The 18,298-nt window shown below is 37.0% G+C and overlaps 1 protein-coding gene across 1 annotated transcript; it reads left to right on the top strand.

Annotated features, from left to right (window-relative positions):
• Positions 1 to 4,792: 4,792 nt before the first annotated feature.
• Positions 4,793 to 17,277, top strand: ankrd33ba (ankyrin repeat domain 33ba; the record flags this gene model as incomplete). Its single annotated transcript, XM_081352744.1, has 4 exons — positions 4,793 to 5,212; positions 14,127 to 14,256; positions 14,467 to 14,607; positions 15,874 to 17,277. The coding sequence occupies 4 exons, from the start codon at positions 4,793 to 4,795 to the stop codon at positions 16,710 to 16,712; spliced, it is 1,530 nt and encodes a 509-aa protein (XP_081208870.1). The 3' UTR covers positions 16,713 to 17,277.
• Positions 17,278 to 18,298: the final 1,021 nt, after the last annotated feature.

The following is an 18,298-nucleotide window of genomic DNA, read 5'->3' on the forward strand; positions in this document are numbered from 1 at the left end:
GAAACCATATTCTGTTGCAATCAAATGTACCACCTCTCATATCTACCTCAACACTCCACACACACACACACACACACACACACACACACACACACACACACACACACACACACACACACACACACACACACACACACACACACACACTTCCATTGATTTTAGAACATGTTAATGATATTTTTTACAGCATAACCCCCTACCCATCACAGAAACATGTGAAAAAAAAAAACTCTTCACACCATGAACATAACAGCAGTCTTTGTGAGCTAAACTGTGGATCATTTATCATTGCTTTGGCACCAAATGCATTCAATGACTATATCTTTCAGTTTACATGAATATGTTATTTACTTAGACACAAACACCACCAAAAGTCTAAGTACCTACAGAACAATTTGCACGTTTACATACTCTTTTCAAAACTCTTAAACTTAAGTTAAAAACCTAACATTTCTACAGTAATACTATATTGGATTATATTCTTAATCTAAAAATTAAATGCTATCAAAACAATTAGACGTAGCTAAACACCTACACACGTGTTAATCTTTCAATTTCATTCATCTATACAAAAGGGAAAAAATCAGGAATTATTTTGTACTGTAATACAAACACATGTAACATAGACTACAGTGAATTAGGATTTACGCAGTATAGTGTCATTCTTGTTTTGTACAGAAATGTTTCTTAGCGAGGACATTTGGCCCTCACAAGTACCCAGACCTGCACACACACACACACACACACACACACACACACACACACACACACACACACACACACACACACACACACACACGTTACATTGAAAACAATGACAGATCTATCACATTTTTATACCACACATTTGTCTTTGTCACATTGTTACATTTGTGTGTTTTGGAGAAGCAGAGGCACAGAAACCGGCAGTCACCCAGTTGGTCTGATTAATGACCTTTTTTGAGGATGGAAAGAGGCTGTGTCCTAATTTGGAACCAAAAAGGAGGTACTCAACCTTCACACACCTGTAAACGAAAGCCATTCTCTACATTTTCTACGAAATTAACTGATTGACCCCTAAGTAATCAAGCTAATTTTAGATTGACAGCCCTTTCTGAATGTCCCATCAGTGAGATATTGTTCCCAAAAATATTTGCAACAAGGATAACAATTTAAAATGATAGGTTTTTAAATTAGAAACAGACTCAGAAATTATTAGTTTGATACGGACACATCACTCTTAGACAAGGATTTATCCAGGTGCTTTTGGATGCTCGACAGAGAATCCCACGTCAACCTTTTCCCAGCATGAAGTTGTCCCCTCTCGATCAGCTCCTGGGGATTTATTAACCTAAGCAGGCCAGAGTGCTGAGCTAATGTAATTGTCTAAGCCGAAATAGCCAAGGAGCAGCATGGCTTCTTTTATTTCTAAGAGAGATGGCAGTCAGTTCCCTTTCTGATCCCTCACTAACAACTCACTCCAACTCTAAAGAAGAAGCAGAAAGAGTATGCATTTCAAATTACAGTGAATGGGGCTAATTTTTGGAGGATTTAAAAGCTGAAATAATTTAAGTAAGGAATAATTGATGACGGGCCATTGAATTATTAGAAAAACAATGCACACCCGAGGTCACACATTATTTTTCAATAATTCACAGACCGGATAGCCTAGAAATCTAGACGCACCCTAGCGGCAGCAAAATGTATTTTGCAGCCAGGGCAGTCTAGCAACTCTCCATAGACTTTCGAGCTGCAAAAACCTAAATTGGGTCAGGCCAATCACGTCGCGTATAGAGTAGGCGGAGCGGGCTTAACATATGACGACAGAGTTGCGACGGTTACCTGCTGCTACTTGAAAACAAAGAATGACGGCTGCTGGAGAACAGTCTTTCGAATCGGCTTTGGCCGCGACTCTGTAGGACTTGGAGTTAGGTTTTCTTTGAGAAAAGAGCAAAGAACGGCACTTAAGTCATTCTTAAAAAAAGGAAGATGTGTTCGTCGTTTTGCCGGCCAGATATGGCAAAAGTTGAATCGATCAACTAGCTCGGCTGTTGGGAAAACGCTCTGGTTGTTTGAAGCGCTGTCCTATTGCGTGCAAAGGGAATTTGAAAGACAGCCGTTTATCCCGCCCCTCGGATTAAACCGCGTCTATGGTGAGTTTCCAGACCTAACATCTTGATGTAGGTCTGGCTTGCCAGGCTATAAACCGGAGTCAATTATTCCGCCTTTACTACGTTTAACACAACCTTTTGATCCTTAAAACGCTCTTGTGTGTAGGACTAATTTCTCATGTATCTAATCCCAAGCTTCCAGTGCTAATTCCAAAAAGTCAATTTAGAGCTAGTAACAGAGCCATTGATAGCAGACTAATGCAGTTATTATAGAGAGAGAGAGAGAGATTAAGCAAGTGTGAATTACCTGAGTCTGTGCGTCTCTCAACAGTGTTCCGCATCTCTACTGTAAGTTAATTTGCTCCAAGGACAGCTACGTTATTACCTCGCTAGTGAGAAATGTCATGTAGCTTTTAAGTTGCAAAACTATTTTATTTATAAAATCGCCAGAGCAGCGCTGACAACACGTTTCTGTGCGGGCGGGTGTGTGTCCGTACAGTATGTGAATGGGAGAGACAGCGGGAGAAAGAGAATACTGTATATGCTTTTCCATAATAAATAATACATACATAATACATTTTAAAACGTAATTTAGTGGCAAAAAACATGGAAGTAATTTGTCGTTTTTATCCTATTGTTTACTATATGTATTTGCTCGGTCAGTGTCGATGTGGGTTTTGGTTCTGTAGGTTGTAAAGACCTTTGAAATAACTAAAATCATTTGGCGAAGTGATTTGGGACTGTAATGTGGTCAAGAGCAGAGAACGTTCGTCAACCAATCAAATTCAAGCATTCAACAGCCCTGTAGTATAATAATTTATTATTTTAAAAAGCAAAAATCTTACTTTTTACAACCGTTTTGGGAGGTTTAGGCTCTGTGGCATGTTGTAAAATAAGTTATAAAATTAGATATATGACTTCACAGAAAGGGTAAGGAAGTCATTTTTTCCCACTAAAATCATGTTAATTCTCATATTGTTCATATCTTGTGGCTATATTACTGAAACAGTATTTTAATGTTTATGGATCGGCTCCATTCACAGTGCCAGACTGTAACCCAGATTTTTGCTTCTTTTTTTAAAGGGTGGACAAGTGGGAATAACTTTTTTGTGTTACTCAGCATTATGAAACAAATGCTGTCAATTGTAAAATTAATAAATATTGTATTTACTATGGTATAGTATAGTTGTGCAAAGTATAAAGTGGGATATATCATAGTATGGAGGGTTAAATTCTGTGTGAATACAATTGTGTCACTGGCCGTAAACTGATAGTCATGCCTTGGCAGTTTGACAACTCATTTTTGGCAGCACAGTTGACTTGTTTTGAAAACCACAGTACTTCCCCTCTGTCACAGAAGTTTAACGGTCAAACACAAGCATACAAAGCGGTGTGGACAGCTGTGCTACGTATATTTGACTCATAAGATCACAGCTGCAAGTGAAGGGGATGGAGCTCCCAGCTGTTCGGGACTAAACGACTCACTAATTAGACACAGCAATTATGCCACTTATCTAAGAACTAAGAGGAAACGGGGAATAAGATTGTGGAAAAAGCCTGAGCTTGTAATAGAGCACACATATTAGATATAATGTGTGACAGAGGCGTTTGTGAGAAGTTTGAGTGTGTATGGTGTATTTCCAGATTTTTTTATTTATTTGAAAGTGCATGTTTTCAAAAGTGAAACTTGAATGATATAATTTGAATGGGACTGGAGTGAAGAAAGCTGAGATAGAGGCCATCCAAGGTCCACAGTTTCTGAAGATGTGAAGTCTAACAAAAGTGAGAGAAAAAACAAGTGTTGGGAAAGTTGATTCTGCTATTGTCAGGGACGTCCCCCGACACAGCTACAGTCAATGAGAAGAAACGGAAAACCCATGATGATGGTAAACAAAACTTTGTACTTTCCTGAAATGACAAGTTTCAGCAGCTTTGTGTTTAGTGAACACGGTTAACTGATATATATTTTACATTTTATATATAACTTATTTTAATTCAAACATATTTTCTTTCATGAATATGTTTTGTGACATTTATGTTAGTATTAACTGAATTTAATCTGGGTGGGGGGAATTGTCATTGACCCATATATGCAAAACTCGAGAGGGAGGGAGAGAGAGAGAGAGAGAGAGAGAGAGAGAGAGAGAGAGAGAGAGAGAGGAGGGAATCTAATCGGATTATGGAGGCAGAGTTTTGTAGCGCACGCGTCTATTTCTCCTCTTATCTTCTGCGGGAATGTCCAGCGTTTCCACTCTCAATGCTGTTTTTTGGGAACATCACACTACCTGAAAAGTTTCTCCTGGGAAGAAATTGCGACATTCTGAAGATTCTTTCACTTTACATGGAACTGCAAATATTTATTATTGGGACTTTTCGGTTTCCACACGAGCTTCTGCTTGTCTCCGGGTGTTACTGAGGAACACTACATTGACATTTCGCGTTATTAAAATGAGGTGATAAAACTACGTTAAATCATTTTTTATATGGACACTAATTGCATTTATAATCTATATGAGTGGGGCAAAATGACGTCGCAGATACTTAAAAGAAGATTCGAACCTCAGTTTGGAGATTAAACGTTTTTTTTTTTTTTTTTTTAATAGCATCATTTGGTATCTATGAGTTTAACGTACCTAAATGCAGACGAAGGAGACCAGGAGTTTGATCCGCATGACTTGAAGATTTTATCATATAGGGGTTAAATGGTTCTGATAACGGACAACAGGGATGGCGGAGGATCATCTCCCAGAAAAGTTAAACCACTTAAACATGCTAAAAGCGTCCAGAACTGTCCCACTATAGTGGAGGAATCACCTGATCGCGCGGGTAATGACGATTATGATGAATATCTCGGCTCGTGCGAGTTGGATGGGACCGATGAGGATTTCGAGGAATTGGGGGATTTCTCACAACTGCCGGATGACAGGAGTATCGTCTCAGATGACTCCTTTTATCCACCGGACGATGACTTTGCGGACTCCGAGAGAACCCCTTCCCCGGAGAGCCCAGCACCGCTGTCCTTTTTTCAAGCGTGTTGCAAAAACAACGCGCTCATAGTGAAACTCATGCTTAGACAAGGTGTTACGGAGGAGGACGTTCGGGAGACGGACCAAAATAAAAGAGTAAGTAGTTTATGAACATCACACTTTACAGTACACTGCTACATATCACATGCTACAGTTAAAGGTGATGTGTTTAACAACGATAAGAGTTGTGAACGAATCGTTAAATTGAGTCGGAGTTTTCAATGAACTGAACCGTTCATAAAGTTGGTCTGAACGATTCGTTTGAGAATTGAACTGAATCAGGGGGTGTGAGAATCGGCATAGACATCATATATAGCTAGACGTCCTATTGGCCGCTGGGCGCAAAAAATGCGGCCGCCATCTTAAACCGGTCATACTCCTATTTGCGTTGCATAGCAGCAGTAGACGCCAGAGCACTGTGCAGCATATTCCTGCTCAAATCGGCGGACCATCGCTCTGGGATTACTTTTCACAAGTTAGATTTAACATTTAACATTACCGTACTATTGATTGTATTTTGTGAATAAAATATTCAATGTGTCCTGTATCATAGCTACATGTATGACGTTTGCAGCAAAAAAACCCGCGTGAAAATCGGTTCGGTATTCAGTGAGATATGATTAATTAAATGTGCTGACACCTGGCAAACAGATTACACTGAGCGGAGCGGTTGACCGGTTTAAGATGGCGGCCCCACGGCTCGTCCGTGCCAATAGGCAGTAGCGGTCGATAGGGCGTCTACCTATATGATGTCTATGAGAATCGGTCAGAGAAAGTAGATCTTTTCGAATCGGTCCTTCTAGGTCTGTTCCGGGTTAAATTGATAATTCAACCCAAAATAAAAATTCTGTCGTCATTTAGTCACCTTCAAGTTGTTGTTTTTTCTGCTGAAAACAACATAAGATATTTTGAAGAATGTAACAAGACAGTTGACAGTCGGTAGCCATTAACTTTCATAGTGTTTTCTTTTCCTACTATGGAAGTCAATGGCTACCGTCGTGAACTGATTACCAACATTCTTTAAAATGGCTTCTTTTGTGTTCCACAGAAGAAAGAAATTCATACAGGTTTGGAACAACTTGAGGGTGAGTGAATGATGATGACAGAACTTTCATTTTTAACTCACTGGTCACCGGGTTGCTGCTGCCTCGTTCGAACCATAGGCTTCGAATCGATTCCTAATGAGCCGAGAACCGATAATTGACTCGTATGGAGTCAAACGAGGATTTGACCGATATAATCAGAAATGTTACATTTTTTTTTACGAATGGTCAAATACCTTTTTAAATAGACCATTTTAAAGAACAAGATGTTGTTTCTTAGTTGAAATGGTAGGTTAATTAATTATGTATAAGTTTGTTGTAAAAAAATAGCAATGCAAAGGCAGACCACGTTGTTTATTTGCAGTCTCTGGGCTCTATCTTCTCCTAAACCTCGAACTAGCATTTTTATAACATTCAGTGGTAAACAAACAGCCTAGCTACTTAATTCTTACCTGTTTAATTCTGATTGTCACAATAACTTATACTAAGGCTAATTCGCACTGCCCTAACAACTGGCTGACATTGACACACTGATCCAACAAAACCCAACACTTCTTGTTGGGGCAGTGTGATATTTTGGTGAATGTGGTAGTTTTATAATGTTTCTCTAAAAATATGTCTTCAAATGTCAGAAAGTCAGTTAGACAATCAATTCTACATGAACATCAAACACAAAGTTTAAGGTTTGATTCTGGCAGACTGCTGGGCCCTCTGAGGCATGTCTTTTGGGATAGTTACATTTGTATAAAAGCTAAACGCAAAACAGTTGTATGAGTGCAAAATGTTTAAGAGTAATGCACAAATAATTTGCAGGCCTTGAGGGTTTAATAATGGAGTTCCACTGTCCCATGAACAAGCTTCTTGCCTTTTCTCTTTCTAGCACAATCCTGGCCATTCCTCGCAAAAATGAGTCCCTGAGTGACATCAACCTCCCAGAGCTTGAGGCCTCGACAGTTCAGAATGTATCACGTTACAACTTAAAAGCTTGGATTTTAGGGAATGTGTCTAAAAAAACGTGAAATCAATACACTCCATAAAGAGAAGCTGATATGATGTCATGGCTAATGCAGTCCTGATAGCCTAACACACAGAGCTCTAGAGGAGAATGACTGTAGAATGCTTTTGAGGAACCTCAAGAGCTCCACTTCACACAGACACTTCTCTTATCTCGTCTCTCATCGCTCATACAGGACAGTTCAGAGAAACAGGCACAGGATTTCCCCACTAATAGTTCCAGCATGTGCTCTGTTCATCTGAGACATCTCTGCATGGTGCAATGCTGTAAATTAGGTTATTAGTCAGTGTCCCTTCATAGGCCGAATAACATGGCAAAAAAAACAACAACACACAAAACATGTTGACACAGTAGTGGCCAAAAGTGATGTTTGGAGGGGGAACATTTCTTTTTAATGACCCCACAAGTTCCATTAAACCATATATATATACATATATAGATCTCACAAAAATGAGTACACTCACTTTTATTGCCAGCTATTTTGACAATAATGGCTGTATGTTGAATTATTTTCAGAGGACAGTAAATATATACTGCTATACAAGCAGCAGAACATTGACTACTCTAAAATATATCCAAGTTTCATTTCTATAGTAGCCTATTGTCCCTTGAGAAGATAAAAATATTTGCTGAAATGTGAGGGGTGTACTCACTTTCGTGAGGTAATGTATAAACTTGGCAAAAATGGCAAATTGCTACAGGTTTTATTTCTATGAAAAAAGCAAAGCATTCACAAAATCTCACAGGAAAAATCATACAGTGACTACAACTTAATCAGTTATTAATATTTGTTGATCATTTCTTTGTATGACAGCCTGGCCAAAACTTATGTCTGCACAATTTGGCATGTTTCATTGCGTTATCACAAATAAAACAATTGACTCCAAGCACAACTATGCAATATGCTTACAAAAAAACAAAAAACAAAAAAAAAAACATTTATAATATTTTAATAAAGGGTCAAGATGTCAATTTTCCTACAACAGACATTATTTGCAGACCAGAGGTACCACAGTATAACATGCTATGTCTTTTAATGTCATTATATCGCTAAGCTTACATTATGAAGCATCAGAAAAAATATATCTAAGCAGTGCTGCTGATTTAAAGGCCCCTTTTAAGTGAACTGTTAATACCATTACAGGATGCATAACATCTGTATTTTCCATTATATACACATGACCCCTAACATCCTGTTTACCATACAACTAATATTGCTAGGAGTTCAGTGAACTTGTTCTTGCAAATCTATGGCTGGGCTGGATTGCATTTGTTGGAAGAAAAATAGTATAACACTCTTAAACTACACCAACAAATATAACAGGCCTAGCGGGGAAGTCAATTTAGTCAGCTTAACTGACAACTTTCTGGCAGATTCAAAGCATTTCATTCACACACTGCTGTGCAGGTAGTGCTTTCCAGTTGAGGAATACATCAGAATCACTTTGAGCTCAGCACTGATGTAATATCAAGTCATTGATGGAACATCTGTGGATAGATGTTACCCACTGACCTGTTTTCAGAGACTGCCGTGATTCACAGCCAGACTGACATGATATTATCAAATCCAGGCCAGCATGCTCACACTTTTTTAGGACAGCTTCTGTTTCAATGTGTTTTGTCCTGTTATATACTACTGTTCATAATAAAAACATTGCCACTTTTAATGAAACTTCAAACGAATAAGTAATCTAATGTTCATAACAAAACACTTTAATACTTAGTATAGTGCATAGTACAGTATAGTATTGAGATTATACAGCAATTCACACCCACAATTATGATTCCCACAAATACATCCACAATTCTTTTATTAGAAGTATCATAGACGCTGTATTTTGTCTTCTTTGTCAAAACTGAACTGGAGGACAAATCCTGTAACTCCTCTTTCATTCAAAGGCTCACAAGGCTAATCCTTTCTATTTTAAGGATCAACCAGGCCACAGATTACCCCCAACACATGTCTACATTTGTATTAATACCAAGCTGAGTATTTGATATAAAGTTGCAGACTAAGAGAAATGGGTTGTGTCCTGAATTAAATTTTAACGTTTTAATAAATCTGCCAATGAATTTTGTTGAGAGTGCAACTGTATTGCTTGGTGACAGTGATACAAAACATATAAAAAAGTGAAAATGCATAACAGGAACACTGAAAATTTAAAATATTTACTCACCCTCATGTCATTCCACACTTTTTTTTACATGAAACACTAAAGGAGACATTTTACACTTCTCTTTTACCATACAACAGCATTTTATCAAGTCTGTCAAGCTCCAAAAAGCATAAAAAAGCACAATAAATGTAGTCCATTCAATTCATGTGCAATATTACAAGACTTCTGAACCCATATAATAATTTTGTGCAGGAGCAACTTCTGACTGTAAATTACGGCAGGGCAGATTTTGGGTCTCAGCTCTGGTTTATAATAAACGTTTGTCTAATCGCTGACACACTTTTGGCAGAGGTGTAACGTCCTTGCATTATTCAGCCTGAGAGAGGCGATCTAATGTTGATTGCCAGGCTTTAAAGGGATAGTTCACCCAAAAATTACAATTCTGTCATTAATCACTCACCCTCATGTCGTTCCAAACCCGTAAGACCTCCGTTCATCTTCGTAACACAAATGAAGATATTTTTGATGAAATCAGTTTCTGAAAAATTCCTACAAAAATCTGAAAAATATTTGTTGCAGAATTCTAAACACTTTAACAATTTATTATTGATTTAGTTTATATAGAGGTCTGTTTTGGATTAATATTTTGGTGGTGATTCACTTACAGACGAGCCACGGTTGCTTTTGTTTAATGATTGGACTGAAATTTAAGTCGTTATTCTCTGAAAGTCATTCATTTCAGTGAGCTGTTAAAGGGAAAATTATGTATCATTTACTCACCCTTTGTGACCCTCATGTCGATCCAAATCTGTATGACTTTCTTTCTTCTGTGTAACACAAAAGAAGATATTTTGAGAAACGCCCATGTTTTTTTTTTTTTTTTTTTTTTTTTTTTTGTCCGTACAATGGAAGTCAACATTCTTCAAAATATCTTTTTTTGAGTTCCACAGAAGAAAGTAAGTCACACAGGTTTGAAACGACATGTTGTGACTGGATCATGGAGACAGTGAGTTGAACTGAAGAATCTCAAAAGAAAGATTTGTTCACAAATTAACAAGTATTTCTCAGACATAGTCGAAATGAGCTATCGTCGTACTATTTTTACATGATAGGCACGGTTATTCAAACATTAGCAAGATTTATATTATTATTACAAAAAAGTCTGTGGACCCAAGAGAAGTTCTGCTCTCTGCTTTAAAGGAACTCTCCACCGTTTTTTGAAATAGGGCTTATTCACCTTCTTTCCTACATTTAGATAGGTGGGCAAATGCATTTTTGTCTCAGTGCATGCATTGTTTTAGTTCGACCGGGTCGGCGCTAGCTTAGCTTAGCATAATGAATGGAATCCTTTGTTGCCAGCTAGCATTGTCCTGAGTAAAAGTAATATATATATATAAAAAAAACACCTAATTACTTCTTGTGGCCTGCGTATTCACAACGAATACAAATTGCGATGCAGATTAACACTAGGCGATTTCCTAGGCAGATATTGACTTGGGACTATATTAGGGGGAAGCACAGGCGAAGCACTGCTACTTGGGCACAGAGATATCACGCCCAAGTAGCAGTGCTTCGCCTGTGCTTCCACCTAATATAGTGCTTAATATATAAGTCAATATCTGCCTAGGAAATCGCCTAGTGTTAATCTGCATCGCTATTTGTACTTGTTGTGAATACGCAGGCCACAAGAAGTAATTAGGTGTTTTTATTTTATTTTTTATATCACTTTTACTCAGGACATGCTAGCTGGCAACAAAGGATTCCATTCATTATGCTAAGCTAAGCTAGCGCCGACCCTGTCAAACTAAAACAATGAATAAGCCCTATTTAAAAAAACGATGGAGTGTTCCTTTAAAGGAGAAGCATGTTGTTTCCATGGCTCTAGTGGCACCAAATGGAACTGAAAAAGGTCATCCGACTATTTTATGAGTAGGCCTACTGTGAATTCGGACATACTTTCTAGAGATGCGCGGATGGGCTATTATTTCATTCGCAACCGCATCACAAAACTCATCATCCGTCCGCCATCCATCCGCACCACGTTTTTGACCATTTTTCAAAACCGCACCCGCCCGCCATCCGCTGAATGTATACATATATTTTTCATTTTATTGGTTCATTTGATTGGTTCAACCGCCCGCCACCCGTCCGAATTTAATTAAAATATTATTTTTCGTCACGTCATCCGCCCAATCCGCGGTTTATCCGCGGAGTCCGCGGCTGTAACCGCCAACCGCGCATCTCTAATACTTTCATCACATACTGTTTTTCGCCTATACTATATAGTATGGAAGTATGCGAGTTTGGATGCAGCTTGGGTCTCATTCACTAACTCTGCATATGCACAAATTTGTAACTTTCACACTAAAATTTATTCTAAATTTATGATCAACTGCAACCACATGCAAAAAAACTTATTCTGGGTGTCCTGTTGATATCAAAGGTGTCTATTGTCTGAACTATTTTTAAGGTTCTTTTAGAGAGCACAATACGGTATGTTTGTTGAGAGTGGCAAAAGGCCATAAAGGAAAGATTATGTGGAAAGCCCTTACATGAAGATGGTTTGGATATGTTTTATGCAAATTATTAACATTTGGCATGCAGGTTGCCTGTAGAATACTCCAAATTCATTAACATTAGAACGAGGTTAAGAACAAACTGTGTTGTGAATTAGGTGGAAATATTCAGTGAGAAGTTTTCATGTGCAGATAAAAATAAAAAATCCATGCAATTATTAGTAAATGAGACCCAATGACTATTTCTAAACAGGTTTTTTCTGAACGGTCCTGCCCCAAATTCACATCATTGGTTGTGTCAATGTAACCAGTTGGGATTCTCAAACAGAGCAATGTTTTGATAAGTGGCACAGAGCCACAGCATTTGCACTTTTCAAGGGAATTAACCCACTGATGGCTCACTCAGTTGTCTCTGTATATTAAACTGGAAACATCAAGATAAATCACTGTAAACACATAAACACACTTTCATCAGCATCTGACGTGCAGCAACTGGAAGCATTTCGGCCTTATTGTCATAGCCTTGCAAAATGAGCTTGTCCAGGGTTTATTTTTAGTCAGCAGCCTCCAGCTGTGTTTCAGTGTGATGAGAGGCTGCTGACACTTCCCTCCACACTGCTACTGTTCACACTTAAATGGGACAGACTGACTGTGAAGAGGGAAACAGGCATGCTAAAGGTCTTCAGTAAAAAACCCAAACATCTGCTTTACACTGTGAAATCACAATGCAATTCTGCACATTTTCAGGTTTGAAGCTGCTACTTTAGGCCAGATTAGAATTCAAAGTTCACACGGCCAACTCGGCAATAAAGCCGTGACTACCATTAGCTTTTTTCATTGATGTGCAAACCAAAATCTTGGTAAACAGTGGTTATCCTGGGTTATTATTATTATTTTCAGTTATAACTGATAAGGCTGGGTCGACAATATAAATTAATCGATTTTAGTCAATCTTCTTTGATGAACCAACATCAATCCTTAAATCTCAAAATCTATATTTTAGTTCATCAACTTGGATTTTTAAGTAATTTCAACTTAAATTGCATTTAACTGACTTAAAAAAAATGAGTTGAATCTAGTATAACTTAAAAAAGTTTAAAATTTCTTGCAATGTAAAAACTAGTGCTGTCAATCGATTAAAAATGTAACTAGATTAATCACACATTTTTTTTTTCAAATATATTTTATAATGTAATCATTTCACAGTTAATCTCCAAATTAATGTAGAGACAACATGAAGACAGTACATTTTAAATACTTGTTTAATGGCATCTTTTTATGAATGAAGGCCAGTATCACTGATACTAATACAGCTACTGATGTCTCGATGAAAATGACCCCCCCCCCCATTTTAAACATTTATTTATAGCCAATCAACATTACAGTGTAATTGAAAGCTATAAATTTTTTAATATTTAAAAAAATATAACAACTAAATTAAAAGTTGTTATATTTTTTGAAATGTAAAAAAATTGATAGCTTTCAAGTGAATTTAAAGGAGAACTTCCTGTTTTCGGTCGAAGTCCATAGTAGTCGATTGTCGAGTTCTCGCGCGTGATCATAGGTAACAAAGCAAAGGGTGAAGAACTCGACAATCGATTACTATGGACTTCAACCGAAAACAGGAAATAAATACAGGTATGAGCGCTGGCCGAATTAACTTCATTTTTATTCATATCTTTCACATCTACTGCAGTCAGATTCACCCATGATCACTCTGAAGGAATCACTAACAATGGCTGTGCACTTGTAATGACACATCAAGGATGTTAAGAGGCTAAAAGCAGGTTTAAAACTTGCCCCATTGAAGTCAACAGGGTGCAAATTTTAAAAAGAGGATAACACGGTGTAGGCACGTCTATTTTTGTCGTTGTTCTCTGTATTGACAGCACTCCAAATTTACAAAAAAATTAGCTCAAATGTTAAAATTGACCGGAGTTCTCCTTTAAAACAATCCTCACATAAACACAAAATAAAAGATCTCCGTTTGGAGTGGACTTTGAGCTTTGTAACCTTTCAGATCTTTTTTATGCTCAATCAGCAACATTACGCACTAACTAAAGGTGAAAAAGTAAAAAAAAAAAAAGAAAAAAAAAAGGATAATATGACCCCTTTAAGAAAAATTTACGAACTGTAAATCGGAATCAAATCGAATTAAAAGCTTCTGAATTGGATTATAATTGAATCGTGAAATCTGTGTCAACACCCAGCCCTTTTATTGAGACTGTTTTCCTCAAATGTATCAACTACTAGTAAAAGTTTCCCAGCCAGGGTGAAACCTCTTCACAGTATTGTCTCATGTGTGTGTTGAATCTACAGACTGGACTAATAGTGGCGTGCTACCAAGGCTACGTGGATGTTGTGATTGCTCTTGCCCAGTGTCCTCACCTGGATGTGAACTGGCAGGACAATGAGGGAAATACAGCCCTCATCACAGCTGCCCAGGCAGGTAAGAACCATCTGACAGCCTTCAATCCAATCCTGACATATTTACATTTATATTGCCATCATAAAGTTTAAGCAACTAGTTTCTCAACATTCAAAGTAAACGGAGTGTGAAAACTTTAAAACACTACTATAACTGAACTGTCGAGTGCCCTAGGAAGATTATGTATTCAACAGTTGACTGCATTTACATAATTCACCTGAACAATTGCAGGTCACATCACAATCTCGAACTACCTTCTCAACTACTTTCCCGGGCTTGACATCGAGAAGAGGAACTGCCACGGTTTCACCGCTCTGATGAAAGCTGCTATCCAGGGTCGAGTGGAATGTGTCAAAGCCCTGATGCTGGCAGGTACTCGAGCCTCAGATCACTGTGCAAAAGAACTGCCAGAAAACACTGCAATATAAAGCAGCTGTTACATGATTAGCTACAAGACAAGGATACAATACAGCCATAATCATACCACAGATTTAATATTTTGTCATTTACTCAATCTTTTGCCATTCTGAATCAATATACTGCTATTTTTTGTGTATGAAAAAAATAATAATAATTTATGCAGCTCTTGCACCACGCTAACTAAAATCACAATACGACTGTATTACAATACGACTTTATACTGTGTATACATATATGCTTTAATTTTGGCTATTTTTGCTTGTTACGCTTTCTTACTTTTGCTATACTTTATTTTTTTCTAAAATGATTTTATATACTGCATTTTTTTTTGCTATACTTTCTTTATAAAAAAAATGAGTTTGGTAACACTTTACAATAGTCTCATTTGTTAACATTAGTTAATGCATTAACTAACATGAACTAACAATTAGCAATACATTTGTTACATTATTTATTCATCTTTGTTAATATTGGTTAAAAAAATCCAGCTGTTCATTTGTTCACAGTGCATTAACAAATGTTAACAGATACAACAATAATTAATAATTAAAATGTTGAAATTAACATTAATTTTTACCTGTGAAGCTACATTTTATGTATAAAATTAGCCATCTACAAATAATATTTATTACAAAAAAATATTATTATTAGCATTATTATTTTTTATTCCCTGAAAATTGTGCCCTTTCTGAAGATCATCAATAATGACAAATGGCTTAAAAACACTGTAATATACTGTGTATATATATATATATACAGTATATATATATATATATATATATATATATATATATATATATATATATATATATATATGATCAATAATATATATTGATATACATATGTTTTTACATTGCTTTAACTCATCAAAATAAGTTAAGCAATTTACTTTTTTTTTACATAAGTTCTACAAGATTTAGCTAATTTTTTAAGTTGAAATGACTTAAACATCCAAATTTAAGGTACTTATTTAAGGCAGCAACTTTTTTACAGTGTACAGTAATGTGCACAAGCCATATGCACCACTTTTTCTCGTTACATGGCAATTTTATCTTCAAAAATGTATACTTTTATTCATGGTAAATAATAACCACATAAGTTTAGAGCAACATGAGAGTGGGTAATTTCTTTTTTGGCTGAAAACAAAATGTTATTTTGTAGAATATTGTAAATGTGCCTTTATTCATATAACATTATCACATTTACTTTTTTCATCAGGGGCTGATCTGGATGCCAGGGACAACGGGAGGAAGTTCACTGCGCGAGAGTGGGCCATCTTCACAAGCCGCTACGAGACTCTCTTTGCCATGATGCGGCTGATGCGTCAGCCGTGTGCGGACCAGTTCTGTGACGCCTATCGGCCAGAGTGGCCCCTTCTGCCCGCACTGGTGGCCAAAGCACAGACATCCAAAGGATGCATTCGGAGAATTTCAGACACAATACGAGACTTCTTTGACATTAGTAACGTCACAGAGGCTTCAGAGGACGGGGTTCTGGATCACATGGTGCGCATGACAACAGCACTGGGGAGTCCGTTCATCGCAACGGCGTGTCGAACGGTGTGTCCAGACAGCCCGCCCTGCGTGGGAAAACGACGTTACTCCGTTCAGGAGATCCTGAAGAAACAACGCATCGCACAGCTGAAAGGTCTGGGACCCGAGCGCGCCGAGAACTACAAACGTCTTTTCCAGAACTCCCGCGTCCTGCTGGTGCCCAAACCCAAAGATCGCCGTGCGAGTCTGCAGGCCCAATCGGACATCTCTTCGTCCTCTCTGGTCATCCGCAGGACCAGCCTGCTCCCCTTACACATGCTGCGGAGGAGCAGCGTCAGACCAGGTATGGTGGTGCCCAAGCTGAGGATTAGCAAGGCTCCTACGCCAACCTACGTGCCGGAGAAAGTGCGGCGGAAAAGCAGCTTTATAGACGACCAGTTCCTTCAGATCCCCAAGTGGAGATATAAAGAACTTAAAGAGGAGAGAAAGAAAGCAGAGGAGGCGGAAAGGAAAAGACTGGAGGCCATAACGAAAAGACAGCTCTCTACTGGCAAAAGGAAATAAGTGTGTGCAAACTCAACATTTGATACTTGAAATTCAGTCCTGATATTGGATGGAAGTTTATTTGACTATTTATTGTTATGGTGAATGCTTCTAAACTATTTTTTACCCTCTTCAAAATGGGGGTAAAGTGATCAGCTCCTTTAATATTTTTGCAGGTTTGTGAGCAACAGGAAGCTAGCCAAAGCAGATCAGCTAATATGGGTACACTACTAAAACAAGATGCTACTGTATGTTTACATCCTTAAAATAGGACTGTTTGACTTTTAGAGTTGTCCAAATGCTAGCATTGGCTCCGATTTAACATTATTTAATCATCATGAATGTATTCAACAAACATACATTTTTAATACCTCATTTTTGAAAGTATTTTTCTAAACATTGTAGGTATTTTGGCGGTAGCCATACCTGTATTTGCACACATTTCAGAGACAAATGCTCTACAGACAATCGCCAGCAAGTAATGAAAGACGGAGTAGTGTAGTATCATGAATCAGCATCTTGCTTGATATTTTCTATACATGTATTTTACTACTAACTATTTATACTACTAAAGCACTCTAAGTTCATTACTTTAATGACTATTTTCTGATACTATAATTGTTCAACAAAAAGCATGTAATATCTTTTACAAAATGGTATTTGCTACTAAACGGGGAGAGTAAGGTAAGATGTGTCGTTCCCATAAATTCGCACACTAAATGACTGGCTTTTGCGTATTTAGCAAGGACCAAACTTACACAACTGGCCTGTGATGAAGAGATGCACTTAAAAAAAGGCTAAACAGTTCTATATGGCAGGTAAAATGAATGGCAAAGTAAATTTATTCATGTTTAAAAATATACATCATATAAATTTCTGTTAAAAAATTTGGCACCACAGATTTCTTTTTAAAAGAAACAAATTTTAATTCACACATTCAATTTATCAAAAGTGATAGTAAAGAAGTTTAATAATGTTATAATTTTTGTATTTATATTCTTTTTTAATCTTCTATTCATCATAGAATCCTGAAAAAAATGTTACACTTTACACAAAAATATTGGACAACTTTTTAAACATTGATAATAATAGGAAATGTGACTGAAGAATGGAATAATGGCTTTATTCACAATAATAAATTACATTTTAAAATATATTAGAAAAGTTATTTTAATTTTCACTATATTACTGTTACTGTATCTTTGATCAAATAAATGCAGCATAGGTGAGCGTTAGACTTTTTTTTTTTTTTACTAAACTTACCTAAACTTTTTTAACAGTAGTGTATCTTGGCAAACTAGCTGTTTTTAAAAAAAATCAAGTAAATTATTTAGCTAAAGATTAGCCATGAATTATTAAATTGAAAGATTTTTTTCCCCTAAAAAGATAGCTGTGGGGTAAGTTGTGCCAGAGGTTCAACTAATAGTGATGCTGAAATTTACTATACCTTCAAAATCTGAAAATTATTAAATATTCAGAATATTTAATATTATCCCAGCTATTATGAAAATGCAAATAATGTGCAGCAAAATGCAAAGGCAGATATTTCCCACTTATTTGTGTTATTTAATTAAAAAATGCTAATTATTCCCCAATTTTACCATGAC

Source organism: Scardinius erythrophthalmus (assembly GCF_964197995.2).
Source record: "Scardinius erythrophthalmus genome assembly, chromosome: 22".
NCBI classification, from domain to species: domain Eukaryota; kingdom Metazoa; phylum Chordata; class Actinopteri; order Cypriniformes; family Leuciscidae; genus Scardinius; species Scardinius erythrophthalmus.